The following is a 21,158-nucleotide window of genomic DNA, read 5'->3' as shown; positions in this document are numbered from 1 at the left end:
AAAAATAACAAATTTTGCTTTTTTAAAATTCCACTCTGCCGAGTTACCTTCTGCTGAGCACAAGGAGGCAAAGCCACCAATGTGGCCCTGGCTGATGGTGGCAGCAGCGAGAGCAGCAGCTGTGGACGTACAGACAGCTGGACTGGGGGCAGGAGTGGGGAGCCTGTTTTCTTTGGCCCAGAATGACAACTGCCAGTTCTCCATGGCAGCAGAGAAAGCTGATCAGCTTCCAACTTTTCTGCAATTCTTCATATTTGACAAATAAGCAGAGAAAACCCACCGTAGAGACTGTGGGGCACACTGAGGCCGGCCTAACAGACCGTGGGCCCCGTGGCCCCAGCCAACTCTGAATGCTACCCAGTGAAGACCACCCCCCACACCCAGAAAAGTGCCTGGGGATAAAGACAGGATGTTGTACATGGGCAGGGCAGACAAGGCCACATCTAAGCTGGGCCCAACAGGGTGGCGGCACCACAAGGCCAGGACAAACCCTGGTGCCTGCCACTGCAAGCCCGGGACAAACCCCGGAAGAGCAAGTGAAGCCCCAGGGTGCTCTCGGCTGTCCTGTTCCAAGCATGGGCACGGGCATCAGAACGACAGACCGAGGAAACAAACACAGAACGTCAGGGTGGATGCTGAGGAGCCGGGTCACACATGCACCGGTGGCAGGGGGATAGGAGACGAGGGAGCCGCTCGCCCTGGACGCCATGCAGCTCCTTGGAGACCAAACGCACGTGGGCAGCCAGCCTAGGAGCCATCCTCCAGGCACCTCCCCCAGAGAAACGACACTTGTGCTGACGGACGCTCACAGGAGCTCTGCTCCTAAAAGCCAAGATCTGGAAATGCCCCAGATGTCCTTCACTCAGCAGGTGTTCGAAAGCCTAGAACGGTATGGCCCAAGGTGGTGGCAGAACGCTTCTGAACACTGACCATGCGCACCGCACCACACGCCAGCACCCGCGTGTGCACTGGCACATATACACAGAGCACACGGGAGCATGAACACGGGCGCTCTACACAGGCTACGGGGCGGCCTATCCCTGTCACACGGGGAGGCTCCTGTGGTGTGAGCCGAGGTTGCGAGGGACCAGCTGGCACCAGTGGACACAGAGCGGGTGGGACAGAGGGCCCCTCCCAGCCTGACCCCAAGACATCCACCCTGTCTCAGCCAGACTTGCCCAAGGACAGGGAAACCGCCCCTCTCTGTTAAGAGGCTGACTCAAAGTCCCGCCTCACCAAGGCCAGCATCCACCTCCCCTGGCTGGGACAGAGAGGGGGAGGCAGCGCACATGCACGGTACAGAGTCCACTGCGACGCCAGAGAGCCCCTCCGGCACTTACAGGCAGTGCCAGGGACTCACTGTACAACTAGCCGCTCCACCCTGAGGTCAGCTCCTCAAAAGGGGCCTCAGGCCTCTAGGCCCCCACAACCGTCCCCACCTGGAGGGAGCAGTAAAGAGCCCAGCCCCCCCCCAGCACTCCCGAATTAGGGTCTGTCCTCTGCATCACCACCAGCCTTTAAGACCCTCAGGCAAGCTCCCCTCTGGGGTGTCCGGTCATGGCTCTGTGCCCTGTAGACACGCACTCGCTCCTCCAGCAATCTGCGGCCAGGAGCTCAGACAGCAGCCTCTACACAGGATAGAGGAGCCAGGGACCGGGGCACTCAGGTGGCCAAAAGGCCCCCTGCTTACATCCTGGACCGTTGGGGCTTGTGTCAGGAAGAGAACACAAGTATCCAAACTCAGGAAGGAGGGGCACATCAGGACCACTCTACGAAGATACTAATTTTCTTTCCAACCAATGCCGTATTGTATTTCTAATCAGCCCCTATGTGGCGGTGCCCATAGCAATGACACAGGGCCATCATCAGTCCCTGGGGCAAACCCACAGGCCTGCCAAGCTTCCTAGGGCCCCAGATAAAGACCATCCCTCACCAAAGTGCAACCCGGGGGCTTCCTTTTGTACCATGGAGACCCGGGAACTGGGGCAGGAAGACTGCGACAGGGAGCACTGTTCCAGAGGCCAGTGCTGGCAGCCTGGGCACCTCGCAGCAGCGGAATGCGCGCTCTGGGCCAGGTCCCCGTGTCCGCCTATTTGGGTAAATAAACTGCATTTGGACACAGACTCGGCCATTCGTTGACATACCATCTGTGTCTGCTTCTGCCCCACACGGGCAGCCTGAGCAGTGACCGAGACCACATGGCCCACAATGCCTGGCATGTCTCCTGGCTGGCCCAACAGAGACCCGCCGAGCCCGGATTTGCCGCAGACTCTGATCAGGTGGAGGAAGGATGGCCACCAAAAACACTGACCAAGATACAAAAGCCGACCATTTTCATAAAGTATCGAAGAATGAACAGAACAGAGAACCTGCAGGCCCCAAACAAGCAGTCCCCGGAAGCTACCCCAGAGATGCCACAGGACACAGGGACCACTCTGTTCCACCCGCAGGGGCCCAGGAGCCAGGGCTTGGGCTCTGGCTGACTCCCCGGGTGAGGGGATGGGCTCAGAGGTCAGGGCTCCCCCAAGGTGGAGAGCCCAGTGGCACAGAGCCAGCCGGAGCATCCTCAGCCTTTCCACCATTCTGGGAGTGCCTTTCTGCCGGAAAGGCCCAGCACAACCTTCATGTGCTCTGCTTGTGTGAAGGCTCCGCATGTGTCAGTGCTCTGTGCGTGGAAGTGCTCTGCCGGAGCGCTCCGCGGGAGGGCTCCGCACATTAGCACTCTGTGCATGTAAATGCTCTGCGCATCAGTGCTCCGCATGTGTCCTCGCACAAGTGCTCTGCCCGCGTTGAGTGCTCTGCATATGTGAACACATAAAATGGGTGTCCTCCTCCAGGCCACGGACTGTGAAAGCTAAGACTTCAGTGAAGAATCTCAAAATCTCTGGTTTCTTTATTTTCTTAAATGAAGCAGGCCCCACACCCAATGTGCACCTGAACTCAGGACCTGACAGACCAACAGTCGCACACCCTACTGACTGAGCCAGCGCGGTGCTCCTAAAGTCTCTGGTCTTGAGAAATGCTCACCTTTTGACAGAAGTAAGATCTGGAACGCCTGGGTGGCTCAGTTGGCTAAGCATCCGACTTTGGCTCAGGTCATGATTTCACAGTTCGTCAGTTGGAGCCCCACATCAGGCTCTATGCTGACAGCTCAGAGCCTGGAGCCGCTTCTGATTCTGTGTGTCCCTCTCTCTCTGCCCCTCCCCTGCTCATAATCTGTCTTTCTCTGTCTCTCAAAAATAAATAAATGTTAAAAAAAAAATCTAAAAAGAGATCTGATTTTATAATAAACCTTTATTATTTTTTAAGGAGGAGAGGCTACTTCTGGGGGGGTTGGGAGGGAATGAGAGGCTGTTTTGGGTTTGTTTGTTTTTTTTTTGAGACAGTGCAAGTGGGGCAGAAGGAGAGAGAGACAGAGGATCTGAAGCAAGTTCTGTGCTCACAGGAGTGAGGCCAACATGGGGCTTGAACTCAACAACCATGAAATCATGTTCTGAGCCAAAGTTGGACACTCAACTGACGGAGTCACCCAGGCGCCCCTAAGAGATCGTTTTCCATCACGTACAGACATTAAATCTTACCCAGTGCTTTGCAAGCATGTGCTGACATGAACACGCCACTGGCACAGGCCCCTTCTGATTTTATAGAAACACCGGACCCAAGACCTAGCCCATATCAGGCTCCCCTCTGTGCCAATCCCATCACTGTTCACCTCTTAACCCAAATGATCTATTTCCAAGGTCAGAACGTGTCCATCATCGGGTTTTCTCACATTCTGTGTCATTTTTCCACCCCAACAGTGACTGCTGGCTGTAAACCCAGATGCTAAGTGACACGGTAATGTGACCATGTCTCTGTCTCAAACACGTACAGTTTTACATACCTGCTGTTGTTTTACACAAGTTACACGTGAGCACAGCCAGGGTGGGTGAGCACCACAGGAGGCCATGCGTCCCAGAGCCTTCTCAACTCCACCCCAACCCCACGCTAAAAAAGCCATCTTGCCTGGTTCACCCTCCTTTAAACAACTGAAGAATTCTTCCTGAAAATTTTTAGAATTGGTTGAAAAAATATGTAACAATTTTCCATAGCAGCACAAAAAACAGTTTCTGGTACATACTTGCTGCACAAGTTCATGTCCTAGTTTGGCGCCCGTGAGCTGCTGCTGGGTGTGGCTGGTTACTGAGCAGTTAGGGGAAGCGGGAAGGGTCATCATGCATGGCTGAGGAAGTAGAGGGTAGAAGAAACGAAAAGGTTGGTCAGGCCAGAAAGGTCAATTTCCAAAAGGAAGGTGGGACAGACAGCCCCTGCCCAGACGGAGAGGAGGGCACACAGTGCGGCAGGCCAGGGACGATGGGGACAGAGTGGGCCCAGGAGGTCCGGGGAGTGTGCACTGCGGGGCCACAGCAGGGCCACAGCCTCCGTCCCTGAGTTGTAGTTTGTGTATTTTGAGATTGTGAGACAGGAAAGACAGACCAATGGGGCTCTGCCCTGTGCTTGCCACAGGGACCCCGTCCAGGTCACTCGCTCCTGGCCAGACACACAAGTCTCCTAAGAGAAAAGCATGATTGACTGAATGATGTAAGAGCAACCTCAAGAAACCACAAAAGACTTTTCATGAAACATGCAAGTCGATTCCAAAACTCATACAAATAAGACCTATTTGACAACATCTATGTGACAACATCCAAGACCAGTGTCCCCACACCAAGAGGAGGTACTTACTGTACCCAATATTAAAACACACCTGTAAAAACTGAAGAATGGAGCAATGCAGCCACGAGCAGGGTAAATACATCACGGGAAACCATATTTACGGACGGGTATGTGGCCCAGCTTAGAGAAAAGTACAGAAGAGGATGTGCTCCAAAGTGACAGTGGCAGAGAAGGCCTCCATCTCCTGCTGGTGCTCACGGTCATCAAACTGGGACAGAGTATGCGGAAAACGTGCACAAAAAGGCAATCAAAGCACCAGGAAAAGAGGAGAAAGATGTGGTGAGGACACCCCTCGGAGAAAGACAGATGCTCCGTAAGTGACTGAAAACCGTCTCAGCCCCATCGCTGACCAGGAAAACACGAAATAAAACAGGCCACGGGAGGGCAGACTGGGAAGTGGACGGCAGCACTGGCCTCGGGCCCGGACATCCCACACCTGCACTCACCACATACCCTCCCGCCACCACTCTGTCCCCTGGAGAGCCCAGGAGAAGCTGTCACACACGTGCACAATGGCACACCAGCGCCTGGCAGGCATTTCCACGTCAGAAACGAGCTAAGAGACTGCTAAGGGGGCAGCCGTGAGAAATGCCATCCCCCTTCCCAAGGAAATCCTAACGCCGGGGAAGATCCACGCGCAGACTCGAAGCTCTCCAGGACACCACTCCGATGACATGTTAACGGAATATACTGGGTCGCCTGGTGGCTCCATCGGTTAAGCATCCGACTTCGGCTCAGGTCCTCACCGCCGTGGGTTGGAGCCCTGCGTTGGGCTCTGTGCAGACACCTCAGAGCCTGGAGCCTGCTGAGCATTCTGTGTTTCCCTCTCTCTCTGCCCCTCCCGTACTCGTACTCGCTTGCTCGCTCGCGCGCTCTCTCTCTTTCACGTGCACGCTCTCTCTCAAATGAATAAATGTTGAAAAAAATTTTAAAAAAGAAAGTACAAACAGTATGAGAAAACCAGGTAAGTCAGGCCTTACCAAAATTCAGACCTTTGCTCTTCAAAAGTCACTGCTGACAAGTCAGAAGGGCAGCCACAGATCAGGACAGACTGAGCTTCAAAACGGAACTTGGCTACAACACGGATGTCCGAGACAGGTAGCAAGCTCTCCACATTCCACCAGAAGAAAACCCCCAATAAGAACAGGAAGAGAGCCGCGTGAGCACTGTACCAACGAGAATGTACACAGAGACAAAAGGTTTGCTCAGTGCTCGTGCCCGTCAGCCACTGGGACAGTGCTCGCGAAAACTACAAGAAATTATGATTTCAATATGGGGGGTTTCCTCCATGTCAATGATTCCTCAAGAAGCCTGCTTGTAAAACCCACGCACACAGTAAGGCACAACCGCATTCCCAAGAGCGGCCAAAATTAACAATACCAACAATGCCAAGTGTTGACACACACTCGGGGCTCTGGACCCTTCGCACATGGGCATGGGAAAGTGCCGTGTGCGGCCGTGGAAGACAGCCAGGCAGCTCCTTACACAAGCAAGCACAAGGATGCCTGGTGGCTCAGGCAGCTGCGTATCCGACTCTGGCACCAGTCAGGCCATCAAGGTCCTGAGATCGAGCCCTGCTTTGGGCTCTGTGCTGAGCACAGGGTCTGCTTAAGATTCTCTCTCCCTCTCCTGTTCTCTCTCAAAAAACAAAAAAAACAAAAAAAAACAAAACATACAGCTCCCCTGTGGTCCGAGTCCTAAGAACCTGCCCGAGGGAAATGAAAACAGAAAGCCTTGCGTACAAATAGTCACAGTATCCTCACAACGGCCCCACACCAGAAATGAGCTGAAGGCCCAAGGACCAGGGAAGGGAGCAGCAAGCATGTGGGATGAGCAGCAGGGCCCTGCTGGCCCGGGAAGAGGAGAGCCCTAAGGGCACAGCAGAGCTCAGTAGGACAGGACGAGAGGACCTGGGGGCCTCTCCACCTTCCTGGGAGCCTCAAGGAAGTCAGGGGACTTTTTTGGGTCCCTTCTCTGGAACTCCTCCAGGCCTGCACCCCATCACTCTGTGGCTCTAACTGGCTGACAACTTAGAATTTAACAGTCACAAAGGAAAAAACAAAAACAAAGGAAGAGGTGAATTCAGGCTCCCAGGAAACTGCCAGAAAGATCAGCAACTCCTCACCCCTAGTTTAACAACCAAAGATCCACTGCCAGACCTGTATATTTCTTGAGGCAAAATACCATTAGAAAGAAGTATTTTTGAGCAAATTCTCCAGGCCATAAAGTTCACCCCCTCATTTGATGGTTTTGTAAAGTGATTGCTGGCTTGATGCCCATTTTCAAGATTACAAATGAAGGGAGAAAAGATGGTCCGCATGGAGCTGGTGTGCCTCCCTTCCAGACAGGCGACACCCCATGGCTGCTGAGGGTGGGGCAGTGTGGGGCCCAGCTGTCCGCAGCCCCGCTGTCCCAGACCACACTTCAGTCGAGCACACGAGTGGCACCGGGAGCTGGGGAGCTACCCAGCTTGCACACGGCATGTTCTGAACAAAGAAAACCGAGCTATTCTTGCCACTGTGCCCTCCGGGCCCCAGGACCGCATTCACTCCCAGTGCAGGATGGTCTGCTCAACATATCTGAGTCCTTCTCCCAAACACACCACCATTTACAGCAGTGCAAGCTTCTTCCCCACATAGTGCTAGGCATCGTGCCCACTAGCCAAAGGCTCTCAGCTCAGTTACACTAAGAGGTCAGGCCGGGCACCCCTTCGGGTCCCTGGCTTCCCTGTGTGCTCCAAAAGGGAGGCAGACACAGGAGGCTCAAGTGTGAGCTCCCCCACTGTCCCAGGTGACTGAGTGACCCGGCACGCAGCAGCCCCTCGGGCAGACTCATGTGTGAGGCCAGGACAGGTCACACCTGGGCCAGGCGCCCAGGGCTGCAGGCCGAGGACTCTGCCAGGGGCGGGACGGTGCTGTGCAAATGCTGGGGGGGGGGGGCACTGTCACCCAGAGACGAGGGAACAGGGCCCTGCTCATCACCTGCGATGCCTCTGCTCCCAGGCAGCCAAGGGCCCGCGTACTGATGCACCCCGGCCAGGCGCCCACGAAGCTCGCAGAGACCTGACTGGCCCCCGAGCAGGGCAGCCACCTCCCTGTCGTGTGGCTCGGGGTCTGGGACAAAACTGAACCATGGACTATCCCCTTAGCGGGGGTGGGGAGGCCCTTGGGAGCAGCACCCAGGCTCCTGCCCCTTCTGCTGCCAACTGCTGATGGGCTGGCAGCCACTCAGAGCGTGCCTGCCATCGAGGATCTAACCCTCACCACCCTCTCAATGAAGGAACCCAGCAACTTGAAGGTGGGACCGTCAGCCCCAACACCCAGGCTCACGGGAGGGTTCCAAGAAGCCATGAAGTGGGCAGAGACTCCCTGGTGCAGAGGACAGGCCCGTGGACCCCAACCTCCGGGGTCCCCCATGCAGGACAGCAGGGGAGGGCGGTGTGGGCGGCAGGTCCTGAGCGAGGCCTCGGCCGGCCAGACCCAATTACCAGGGCGCTGAGGGAGAGCACCAGCAGGGCTCTGCCCCCTGCCCGGGGACATCACAAAAAGCCTCGCCAAGATGCAGGTGGCAAGGGCCTCAGCACGTTAACAAGTGGTGAGAAACGCACAGAAGGGAGCTAACTGAACATGAAGCTCCGAGTGCCCAGGGCCGCACAAATGGCTTCTTGCGTTCAGGAGCGCACAACAGATGGCCAGAGAGGAGCCCACTGGGTGTGCCGAGGCTCCCCTCTGGGTGGGAAGTGTGGCTTTAAGCAGGCTGCCCCCCCCGCCCCACCCCTGGGGCTGAGGAGGGCCAGCCCTGGGGAACCTTCGGCCCTCCTGGCACTGGCTCAGGGCACTTGTGCTGTGGGAAGTGGCCACATGGGCTCCCACGGGCCTATCCAGACGGCCGGTCCCGGGAGGACGACACAGCGGTCCAAGTGGGGACAGAGGCTTCTCTGTTCCTCATGTGGATTCCGGAGGCTGATCCTGCAGCCAGGGGTGTCGGGGGCCAGCACGGTATTTTTCCACCAGCTCCCAGGAGAAGAGGATGTGCTCTCCATGCCTGGTCCCCCCGCGACCCCCCTTAAAATTAGGTGCAGCATTCAATGTGCTTTCTTTCCAGAAATGCGCCTGACATGGCTTTTCCAGAGTTTCCCTCAAGAAACAGAGAGTGAAGAAATCCTTTCATTAGTGCAGCCCAAGGTGTGTCCTCCAGAAAAGTCCCCCTTCCACGCGAGACTGGCCCCAGTAATGTAAGAAGGGGTCTTCAGGACACAAGCCCACAAGCCCAGCGCCTCAATCAGGCCCACAGCCAAGTCTTCCCAGGGCGGGGGAACAACGCACTGGGCTGGAGCTTCCCCGGGGACAGGACCGCCTGCAGCCTGCAGGCAGAGGGGCTGCGACCCCTGCTGGCCAGGCCCGAGTTCCCACGAGCTGTTTCCAAGTCAACGCGCCCCAGGGACCGAGAACTAAGGGAAAGTGCAAGGTCCATTATGCTACAAACCCAACAAAACTCTAAGCATCAAAAGAAGCATCAGAAGCTTCTCTTTTGTTTTCCAAATTTATTTTAATCAATGTGTACTTTAATAACAAAAACAATCACAGACTTTAAAAAAATAACCTCAACTCGGCAAAAAGATCACCTCCAAGGTTAGTTAGGCAGAAATGCTAACCTGCGCACACATCTGTTCTACGGGTCCTGCCCCTGCCTAGTGCTCGCAAGCAGACCACTCAGAAAGGAAGGTGGGAAGTTTTAGAACAAAACTTGAAATCACCAAGGTGACAGCATGGCGCTTCAAAAAATTGGAGGCATCTAGAAGCACGAAAGCCCAGAGAAAATCACTGTAAGTCCGGCTCAGTTGGAAGTCGGGGGACTGACCCCCACGCAGGGGCTGGACAGCTGTGCACATGGGCTTCCCTGTGCGGCCCGGACACCAGAAGGAACAGGCCCGGACAGGGCTCCGGGGTCCCGGGGGCACACGTTCCCGGGAGCCTGCACTCAGGGCAGGACACAGATGCCCGTGAAAGCAGCGAGGCATCCAGATCCGGATGCAGTGTAGCTGCCAGGCCCCACACTGCCAGGCCCTGTGGCTCCTTCACTGAAGGGCAGAAGGGAAGGGAGTGCCTGGGGGCAGTCGGCGTCCGGGGAGCCAGTGCACACCATTTCTCGAAAGCACAGAGATGCCTAGGTGGATGCAGGCCTCAAACAGACCGACCAGGGAGGCACGCACCAGGTGCATGGCCCCTGCAGGACTCCGAAGCTTGCCCGGGCACCTATAGCACTGCGGCCTCAGGACCACGCCCCCAGGTCCCTGCACCTCACCAGCGGGGAGAAGGCCAGGATGGCCTGTGGGCAGGGAGTCGGCTGCTTGTCCAGAGGGCCCTTCTCTCTTCCTCCCCCTGCATCACAGTCCCTTCCCCAATTTATGAGACAAAAGCTGTTACACCCAGACTACGGGGTCCCCAAAAACCAAGACCACCAGGGAGCCCGAATCATGTGTGCAAAAGCAAAGAGCATAGGGCGTTTATTCCAGCTTAAGCTTGGTCTCTCACAAAGCTGGATGCTTAACTGCCTGAGCCACCCAAGTGCCCCAAAGATATCTAAGAGAAACATGTGGATCTACAAATAAAATTATATAGCACCTGGGATTTGTGGGTGTGGTGGAGGTAGAGCCAAAACGAGGCTGACCAGAAGTTGAAGATTCTTGAAGTTGGATGATCGGTACATGGAGTTTGTTGGACTATTCTCTGTTCTGTATATTTTGAAATTTTCCATAATAAAAAGATTTTTTACTAAAAAAAAAAAAAAAAAAAAAAAAAGCTTGGTCTCTCAGACCTCACCAACACAATGGATCCATGCTGAGAGCCCGAGCAGGACTTTTATTACAGTAGGGGCAAGGGATGGGGTGAAAGATGGGGTGAGGGGCAGGGATTACAATATGTTGCATGGCAAACCGGCAGAGGTTGGTGCGGCACAGGGTGATTGGCTAATTTAAAACTAAGAGGGCTTAAAAAGTAGCAGGAATGCCAGGTACCTTTCTGGCGTCTTATGACTGGCCCGGGCTAGGGGTGGTGCTTGCTCGGGCAATAGGTGGATGTAGGTCGTTTTTTTTTTTCTTTCTGCCACTGCTGAATCTCTCCTGGGAAAACAGTAACTTAGGCCTTCTAGTTTCTGAGGCTTATTTGAAGCCTGTCATGGCGTTAGTTTGGCTCTTCAAATCCACCTGTCACCCCTAATCTCGCTGGGGACATTCCAAGGGCACAAGAGCCCACAGGGCACTCCTAAGTGGAGGCACAGTCTGAAATACTGGGCAGCAAACGGTGACAATAGGAACTGGCCGCCACACATCCCGGCCCGAGTCAGGGGGTTTCCAGCTCCTCCTTCACAAGGACTGAAGAAGGACCTAGTCATGTTGTCATCTAACAGCAGATCTTTAACAACAAGCCATGATCAAATGTGCCCCAAGTCACAGTGATGGTCTCCAAGGTCGAGGAACTCAGCAGCACCTGTGCTGGATGGTGTGGAGGCGTGGCCCCCAGGAAACCCGTCCCCTCCGTCGAGGCAGCACCCGCCCCAATGCATGCATCACTGCCTAATTAAAGTCTATTTCATGTGCCATCTAGTGGAATTTGTGGCATCTCATGCTGTTGCCATCAACCACACACTAGGAACTGTAAAGACAACTCAATAAAGGAGAAAAACATTTACACTCAGACCTTGGTGGAAACCAAAAACCCATTTAAATGCATGTATTTTTGTGAGAGACTTCTGTCAGGCTAAATATGAGCATTTTTATGTTAGGATCTGAATGCTTTTTAAAAAATGTTTATTTTTATTGATCTTGGACAGACAGCACGTGCAAGTGAGGGCGGGGCAGAGACAGAGGGAGAGAGAGACAGAATCCCAAGCAGGCTTTGCGCTGCCGGCACAGAGCCCAACTCGGAGCTTGAACCCCTGAACTGTGAGGTCATGACCGGACTCGAAGTCAGACACTCAACTGACTGAGCCGCCCAGGCGCCCCAAGATCTGGATTCCGAAGGACAGACTCCCGGTCACACTCGACGCGTCATCTCACGTGCGCCAGGCCTCCAGTCCCCAAGAGCGCAGCCCACGCTGTCCTGCCACCTCCAGTCCCGGCCATCAAGCGCCCTTGACAGCATGGCACCCCAACAGTGGTCCGTGGACGCCATGGCCGGAGAAAGGCGGTCGTGGCGTTTAAACGGGAGGGTCACCCACCCTCTTTTTTGTCTTACAGCCGCTCCCAGAAGGCCCGTGTGTACCCCATCCTGCCCTCACGGCACCCTCTCCCGGGGCTGGGCCCCCGCATGCACCCACCTCAGCGTGTGCTTCCCCAGTGCCCGGTGTGGCTGCCAGTGCCGGCCGCATCTCCTTTACTGACGCCTTCTTCCATCTTTTGTTCTTTTTCTCTGTCACTTTGGTGACTGCTCTCTTCCGTTTTGCCATCCTGCAGCAGAGAAGGTAAACTGCTAAACACATGTGGAATGACAGGTCTTGGGCCACATCACACGGCAGAAGTGCAGAAGGGCACTCTCCCACTCCAGAAGTCCAAAGGCAGGGACGCTGGGGGGCTCAGTCCGTCCACCGTCTAACTCTTGATTTCGGCTCAGGTCATGATCTCACAGTTCATGAGTTCAAGCCCCATGTCAGGCTCTGTGCTGACACTGCAGAGGCTGCTTGGGATTCTCTGTCTCCCTCCCTGTCTACCCCTCACCCTCTCTCTGTCTCAAAATAAAGAAACTTCTACACTAGTTAGAAGAAAAAGTCAAACCCCCTAGTCAAACCTCCCACCAGCTGGGGAAGCTGCAGGCAGCCGTCGCCGCCATCGCTGGGGCGCTCAGTCACCACGACGGGGCTGGGCCGGCCCCTCAGCTTGGAGCAGCGCCAGCCAGGGCCCCGTAAAGGCACCGCACACAGTGCGAGAAACGCCTGCCAGGCGCACTCTCTCAGGCGCAGTGGTGCCCAGAGCGCCAGGGGAAAGCTGACAAATCCCAAAGTCCGTTTCCGTCACGGGACTGTGCTGCAGGGAGCAGAACAACAGCTCAAATCTGAGGGGGCGCAGTGGTGAGCCCTCCCGAGGGGCACTGGCAGTGGCTGCCGGGCCCTCTGAGAGGGTTCCTCCAATGAGGGACGTGGGGGGACCACCTTGGCACGCTTTTTAACACCAGTCCTTTAAAACACCATTTACAACATCGGGGCGCCTGGGGCCTCAGTTGAGCGTCTGACTTCAGCTCGGGTCACGATCTCACGGTTTTAGAGTTCAAGCCCCACCTCGGGCTCTGTGCTGACAGCTCAGAGCTTGGAGCTGCTTCTGATTCTGAATCTCCCTGTCTCTCTGCCCCTCCCCCTCTCACACTCTGTCTTTCAAAAATAAACATAAAAAAACCATTTACAATGTCTACTAATATCTGCTTTCATTCTAACAAATTATAAAAAATGTATTTTGTTTTATTTATGCTCAACTAACTCCCAGTTACCATCCTCCATATTCCAGATATTACACATATATGTGATACACGTATTACTGCAGACTTATGTCTGTGTTTTTTAAAACTTTACTTTTAGACCTGCTGTTCAAAACTGTATATATGGGAAGACGGACAGAAACCCCATGTCATCTTCTCTGAACGCCAGAATTCATTTTGGACTCTATCAACACAAGTTCAACAAATATTTTTTGAGAGCCAATTCTGTGCCAGGCACTGTGCAAACAGCATGGCACACAAGAGCCTTGACCTCGTGAAGCGTCCCTTGTGCTGGGCAAGACAGACCTATCATTTAAGTGAGAAAACACTTTTACGCGGGGATGGATGCTGCCGAGAGGGTAAAACGGAAGTGAGCACAGGTGATGCACAGGCAGGAGACCTCTGGGAGAAGGCCGGCAAAGGGCAGGGCAGGGATGTGTGCGACGCAGAAGGTAGAGCAAGTGCAAAGGCAGGGCCTCCAGACCCCCTAAAGGGCCTGCAGGGCAGGGAGGGCGGATGGGGGGCAAAGGCCCCCTGAAGGGGAGCAAAGGCTGGGTGTGTTCCGAGTACATGGGTCCAGTGTAAATTTCCCCCAACGCAAAACCGTTTCCACAAGTGCAAAGGGGGGAAATTATGTCAAGGTACCAGCTGGTGGAATGAAGCGTGCAGACCCTGTCACCTGGGAATCCACATCAGGCGTGCTCCACTCACTGGTCACTGTTACCACCTGCAGAGTGCTGGCCACGTGATAGAAGCTGCTCCCGGATGGGCTGGGCAGTCCACAAGACCTATCCACACACCGCTGACACATTAACGGGGGACACAAACACAGGACACACGGGACGACACTAACTGTAACCCACGAGCAAACAGAGCCGGAGAGCATCCCAGGAAAGGCGAATATAAAGGGTGATCATGATGGAAAGGGCCTAGAATATGCAGGGAGGCCAGATCTGGGTTCTGAATACCATCCTCTATTTAGAAGGAAGGGGGGACAGGAGCTCCTCAAGATTCCAGGTCTGGGAACCTTGGCCGAGCAAGGAACATGTATGTGTACAGAGAACCTGGGTCACCACGCTGTGCCGAAACCCAGGGAACCGCCAAAGGATCATAGGGCCACATGCAAGAGGACACAGAGCCGGCATGGAGGGCTCCCTCGCCCCAGCTGGGGCTGTGACCGGTTGTAGCATATTGGAAGAGCATTACTGGTGTGGGATCAGGAAGATTCCAAGCTCCACAGTCTGTAATTAAGCCTTATCTAAAAATGGTATTCAAAGCCAGAGGCTACAAATTTCAATTAGCAGTATAATAAGAAATCTTGAAAGAACAAGAGACTGTTGACACAGGGGCTTTGAAAAGACAAAGGACTCCATCAGCCAATTACCTTGTTGGAGAAATAAGAAAAGTTTAGCAAATATTTACATACCAGTTACCACAAAAGTTAAGTTAAATCTTTATTCATTCTGTAAGTTATCATTAAAAAGTGTAATCACTAAGTCTATTTGCTAAAAAGACAGACTTTTCCATATTATAAGGTTTATTTTAATAGTTCTAAGATGGTGTGTCTCCTGACTTTGAGACAATGGACACTTGTTATAGAAAACGACATTTCCTTACATTTACAGTCAGTGATTTTCAACAAGGGCACCTAGACCATTTAATGAGAAACAACTATCTTTTCAACAAAAGGTGCTGGGACACCCAAACTTCCATATGCAGAAGAATGAACCGAGAGCCCTACCTCACACCAAACACAAAAATTAACTCAAAGTGGATGATAAATCTAAGCGTGAGAGCCAAAACACGGGAGTACGCACATCTTTATGACCCTGGATTAGGCAACAGTTTCTTATATAGGACACCAAAAACATATACAGCACAAGAAAAAACATGAATTGTAGACTCCTCAGAATTAAAATTTTTGTGCTGCAAATGATTCCAACAAAAAAGTGCAAAGACAACACCAAGAATTGGAAAAAATATTTGCGAGTCATGTAACTGACAAGAGAACCTGTATCCACCACATAGGAAGAATTGTTACAATTCAGTAAAAAAGACAAGCCCAGTGAAAGGTGGACAACGGATCTGAATACAGATTACCCCACAAACACGACAAGTGGCCAAGGAGGACATGAGGAGAAGCTCATCGCGCACTGTTAGGGAGATGTTTGGCTCTGCTGACAAATACTGATGATGACCTGGAACCCTTATCCCCTGCTGGTGGGATATAAAATGGCGCAGCCATTTTATGCAACAGCCTGGCCATTCCTCAAAAAGTTAAACATCTTGGGGCACCTGGCTGGCTGTCAGTAGAGCACGTGACCCTGGATCTCATGGTGGTTAAGTTCAAGCCCCATGTTGGGTGTAAGGATTACCCAAAAAAAAAAAAAACAAAAAACAGTTCAACATGTCACCACGCCTAGATATCACAGAAAATGAACGCATCCACATACGAATTTACACACGAACGTTCACAGCAGCAGTCGTCCTAATATCCAAAGGGTAAAAAACCGCACAGATCCAGAGACTGCTGAACAGCCAACAAGACGTGGGGCCCATGCGATGGGACACCACCGACTGGCCGCCCTGGCAACAGCCTGCCATGGCAGAGGGGCCAGTGATGGCCAGCTGCGCAGGTGACAAGCTCGCCTCCACCCAGAGTCCCGGCAAAAGCCTCCAGAGCAGGAGCGGAGCTCAGTGTGCACTCAGGGCTGGCGGAGGAAGGGTCAGGAGGGGCTCACGGGTCCTGGTTTCTCCTGGGAAAAGGAAAATGTTCTGACAGTAGGGAGGGGAGATGGTCACACGATGCTGCAAATTCACTAAAACGTGGGAAGATAAAAAACAAAAACAAAAACACCTCAACTCTTTCTCAAATTATTTGTAATAAATTTAACAACAAAATGCCCCCGTTCTGGTTTTCCTTCTTTTTATCCCTTAGCGGTGACCCCATTTTGCAGTGTTGTGAGGGCGGCGTGAGCGTGGCTCCAGCGTGTGGCACACCAATGGCCAACTAGTGCTCGCCAGCTTCCTCGGCGCAGCTCGGACAGTGGACCGGCTGGCAGAGGCAGCAATGCACCCTTGGGACGGCTGTGAAAGCAAGCAGCCCCGGGGGCACGTCACGGCCCACCAGAACGATCAAGCCCCCTCCATTGTTTCTTTTCCCTCTCAGGCCTTTCTGTACACCAGCTAGCGGCTCACGAAGTCGGCCAGCTTCAGTGGGCCCTGTACCCGGTGGCCAGCGGTGTTAGGAGAGGTAATCACGAAAACTCACAAGTAGTGGGAACTCACCAGGTGCCAGGCCCCGTTCTAAGTGCTGGTCACGCACATGTGGTCAGTGAGGACGGGACACGGGTGAGGACACCCGGGCATCCCTCTCAGAGGAGCACACCAACCGAGTCACACACTGAGCTCATGCTGGTGCAAAGTGTGCAAGCGAGCCCGGCACGAAGAGCTGAGACATGGTACCACCTGCCTCCCAGGAGCGCCCGGGGGTGGGGGTGGCAGCTTTTCTGTCCATCATCTGCCTGCGCTAGAGGGTTTTAGCTGCACACACACATCACTCAGCTAATTTCATAGGTTAAAATGGCCATTTTTTAAATTCTATTATTCAGTGTTAGCCAAAGAATGATGAAAAGGCCATCCGTTACTATGCCTGCTGACAGAAGAAATAGGTACAGTCCTCCTTAAAGGTAATTTTATAACATTTACCCAGGGCTTTCCACTTCTAGGAACTTCTCCTGACGAAATAATCACAGACCGAGATGCACATATAAGGAGAGCAACGGCACTATGTAGAGCACGCTAACGCCTCTAACGTTAAGAAGCAGAAAGGCTGTAACTGTCCCCAACAGCAGACTGGGGTGATGCATGACGCCGCTGCCCAAAGGAATGTGCAGAACGTGCTGCCACAGGAGAAGGGAAAAGACAGGGCATCAACCTACGTACGCACACTGTGACCCTCGTTTAGTAAGAAAAAAGTGCGCGCGCGCGCGCACACACACACACACACACACACACACACACACACAAAGAGAAAAACTAGAAGGAAATGTGTTAATATGCTAACATTTTAGGAAGTTAGGATTACAAGCATGGTTTTCCCCGTGCTCTTCTGTAACTTCTACCACAAAAGCAGAAACACACTTTGCGGCTCCAGCTCAGACGTGTTCAGTGGAGCAGATACTTCCACCAGGAGAGAGCGGAAGCCCCAGGTCGGACACACAGACAACAGCTAACCGTCTGGCGGGGTTACAGCCGCAGGTCAGGACGTTTCAGCACCAACCAGATGAGGCTGCCGGGTCTCCAGGGCTGAAAAGAAACCCCCCAGGATCCTAAAAAAATAACTGACCCTATAGGAAAAAAATCTTTTAAAATCTGAAAATCCCACTTGCAGCCCACAATGCCCCCTCCCCCCGGCGCACGACCCCTCTGAGGTGTCCCGGTGGGCCACAGGAAAGGGCACCTCCAACTCGCTGGGCCAAGGCCCCATCAGGAGCCTCTAAGGCCCTCACAACGCACAGCCCTCAACGCACTCAGTCCGACAAGCCATGGCCGGGGGTCCTGGCTCCTGAGCCAGGAACAGGACTTCATTCCTGTCCGTTCTGATCCAAGCTCAGTCTGAGTCCTGACTTGCCCACTTACACAAACAACCTCCAGATTCTTCTCTTTTGGTACCTGCCTCACCCTTCCCCATCCCTGTTATTATTTACTCACAAGCCCCCCTCCTATCTTTCCAGCTCAGCCCCCTCAGCACCGAGGGGTCCAATAATCCTCAGACTCACCAGGGGATCTACCACATTCCCCACCTCTGCCACTCGCCGGGCTGACCCTCTCCTCTCTCAAACCTCCAATGTCTTCTCCCTTCTCGCTGAGAACCTTACTTCCTGATCACAGAGAAAAGCAAACAAGTGGAAGGCAACTTCCCCGAGCTCCCACATCTACCCACCTGCCCTTCTCTCCTGTTTGGACGGAAACAGGCCAGGCTGTGACCAAAGCCAGATGCCCCACCTGCGAGCTGGGCTCCAGCTCCACCTGCGCAGGGACAGCACTGAGCCTCCCACACAGTTCCAGCTTCCCAGCTACTCAATCAACTGATGTTTCCCACACGGTAAAAATAAAAATCCTCTCTATTCCACAGCCTCTTCAACATTTCGTAAAACTCCCTAGAGCCGCCTGTGCCACTTAGAACTCCTTCCCTCCCGTCCTCTCTCCAGCCACTCCACCACGACTGGGCTTCTCAAGATCACCAATGACATCATACAGACAAAGACTCACTGTGTGACCAAACGACCCAGGCTCCCCCTCCCACAGGCCTCACACTCAGCCTACAGAGACGTGAAGAAAACACTAACGTAGTGCCCAACAGTTCAAGGCCCCATCCCTACGATGACCCTGGCCCCTCACAAAGAGCCTGCCTCAGATAACTCAAGGCTGCCAAAAGAGTCCGGCCAACACCCGCAGACCCACCTGACAGCCCTGTGGAAGGGTAGGATCCTACCTTTGATAAGTGCTACTTAGCGACCCCAGGTGGGTTTCACTTGCACCAAGAGCCCCTTCCTGGTTTGGTAATTTTTCACTTTCTAAGTCTACTGAGCACCATCCCCTTCCCCTTCCCATTCTCTCCGTCTCCCTTCAAATCACCCACTCCTCTTGGGAGAGATCGAAGGTGACGTTGGTTCACACAGTCTTGTTCCTACTGCAACACTTAACACTGCTCAAAATCCACCCTTGCCAATTTGTTCATCACGACGTGAAATCTCATGGCAGAGTCTCAGTACTCTCCTTATTCGACCTAACAGCAGCATTTGACAGCTGATGCTTCCTTCTCTTAACTTTGAAAACAGACCCCACCCCCCTGCTTTTCCTCCTCTTCACTTCCCTGACCCTGGGCACTGAAGAGCCCCCATGCTTCCTGCCCAGCTTCCTCTCTGCCTGCATTCATTGGCTGAGGGATCTCATCTAGCTGTGCGGCTCTAAATGCCCACCACCTAACCACCACCTGGAATTTCTTCTGGAACTGCACTAATACACACTATCATCGACACCCACACACAGCACATCAGGCGCAACGCGTCAAAATCCACACTTCTGATCGTCCTGTGGCATCTGTCCTCTCCATGAACTGCCATCCGGTGAAATCCTGACTTCTGATCAAGCTAAAGACCATGGTGACCCACGACTCCTGTATCTGACACAGCCGTTAACCCCGTCGGCCTTGCCTCCAAAACACATCCGGAAGATAGTGACTACCCTCCCATCTGCATTACTCCACAGACCCCAACCCTGCCCCTCCAGTCCCTTTCCAACACAGCACGCACAATGACTTGTAAAACGTCCACGGCAGGCTCTGCGAGGCACCTTCCCAGGCCTTGCGGGCGGGCGCACGTGGCTGCCCAGCGCCCCTCCTTCCCCCGCCCTCCGGCTTCTGCTCCTGCTGCCGCGGCTGCTGCAGGGCCCGGGATTCCTCGACCTGGGGCGTTGGCCGGCACCGACGCAACCCACTCTGCGTGCCTGCTCCGCCTTATTTTCCTGCAGGCTCCCACCACCACCTTATTTATTCTGGGTCCTCAGAACGCAAGTGCCCCAGGTCTGCATCGTTTCCGCCGTGAGCCCGGTGGCGTCCGGGGCCCGGGACAGTGCGGACGCTCGGAACCCCATCAAACGCTTCAGTCAAGGGGCGGTTTGGGGCCAAGGAGATGCCGGGCGGGGGGGGGGGGGGGGGGGGGCACAGCCCGAGGGACCCGGCGACTCTGACCCTGTGCGCACTCTGAGGGCCTCCGCCGGTCCATTCCGCCACCATCCGGGCCCGCACACCCACGTGGCAGCCGCCCTGCTACCCCCGACCACGCAGTTTTCGCTTACCCGCGCGTGGCCTCCGACGCGGGCTTCCGGCAGACGCACCGCCTAGGTAACAGAGTCTCGCCTTCCGGAGCGACGTCGCCCATTGGACGAAGCCTGCCCCCATCTGCACGCCGACCAATGACATGCTGCAGCCGCGAGGGGGCGGGTTCAGGCGCGGACGCAGGCTGGTAGTGTCATCTCTGGGCGCCGCGGGTTGCCAGCAGCCGAAGGTTGTTGCCTCGCAATCCCCTGGCATACTGGCTGCAGAGGCTGGGGCGTCCCACCCAGCTTTCGGCCACGGGACAGGGCGACCCTAGGCCGGGGGCATTCGGAGGTTCGTCTTAAACATGTGCATTTGTATGAACTGATGATACTGTAACGTTAGAACCGCGCACGACATTTGGATGCCCAGGGTTTCAGACGCCGCACAGGCAGAGCCCTGTGAATGTGGTCGTCGGCCTACGGGTGGCGGCAGGCCCGCGGTGAAGGCGTGCGCCCCCCCCCCCCGCACAGATGGTCCCACATGGGTGAGGGGGCCCTCGTGAGGGGACTGTTGCTACCTCGGAGCATCTGGGGGTCCGGGAACCAGAGCGCCGCGTCGGGTAGGCAGCGCGGGGCCTCAGAGAGAGCAGGTGCAACTCTGCGCCTCCTCTCCTCCTGCCAACACCTGCAAAGTGCGGCTCCGGTCACACGTTCTACAGTGTGCGCAGGTGCCGGCGCACCCAGCCTCGCCCAACTCGGAATGCGCGCACGTGGGGGCGGGTCCAGCCTCGCCCATCTCGGGACGCCTTCACGTGCTGCTCAGGTCACACGCCGCCTTTGGGCACACAGGTGCGGGGACGTCCAGCCTTGCGACTACCGGAGAAACCGCCCTGCTTTCAAACTGCCCCGACCGGTCTTGCGACAACATGGAGAAAAGTTCTTATCCAGTATAAGCTTAAATAGTATATAATGCAATGTAAAAATATATGAATAAATGTATATTTAGTTTTGCCCTTTTTCCCCCAAGGCACTTATAATGTAGGAATAGGTCATTCAGATCAGCCTCCCATTGCAAACAGTAGAAAAAGCTGGCCAAAATATAATCATTTAAAAATAATTGTGTTCTATGCCATCAGTGTGCTAATTTCATAGTGA

The 21,158-nt window shown here is 54.3% G+C and overlaps 1 protein-coding gene across 4 annotated transcripts in view; it reads right to left on the bottom strand.

The window, feature by feature from the left end:
- LOC115299022 (AN1-type zinc finger protein 2A-like) overlaps nt 1–21,158 on the bottom strand; it is a 123,601-nt gene that overhangs the window by 84,096 nt on the left and 18,347 nt on the right. For all 4 annotated transcript variants that reach the window (XM_029948278.1, XM_029948276.1, XM_029948275.1 and 1 more), the window contains one exon: nt 12,034–12,163. In XM_029948278.1, coding sequence (XP_029804138.1) covers nt 12,034–12,163 — 130 coding nt within the window. The remainder of the gene's footprint in view (nt 1–12,033; nt 12,164–21,158) is intronic.

Source organism: Suricata suricatta, chromosome 8 (assembly GCF_006229205.1).
Source record: "Suricata suricatta isolate VVHF042 chromosome 8, meerkat_22Aug2017_6uvM2_HiC, whole genome shotgun sequence".
NCBI lineage: Eukaryota > Metazoa > Chordata > Mammalia > Carnivora > Herpestidae > Suricata > Suricata suricatta.
Note: the sequence above shows the minus strand (reverse complement) of the source record. Positions and strands in the feature narration are given on the sequence as shown.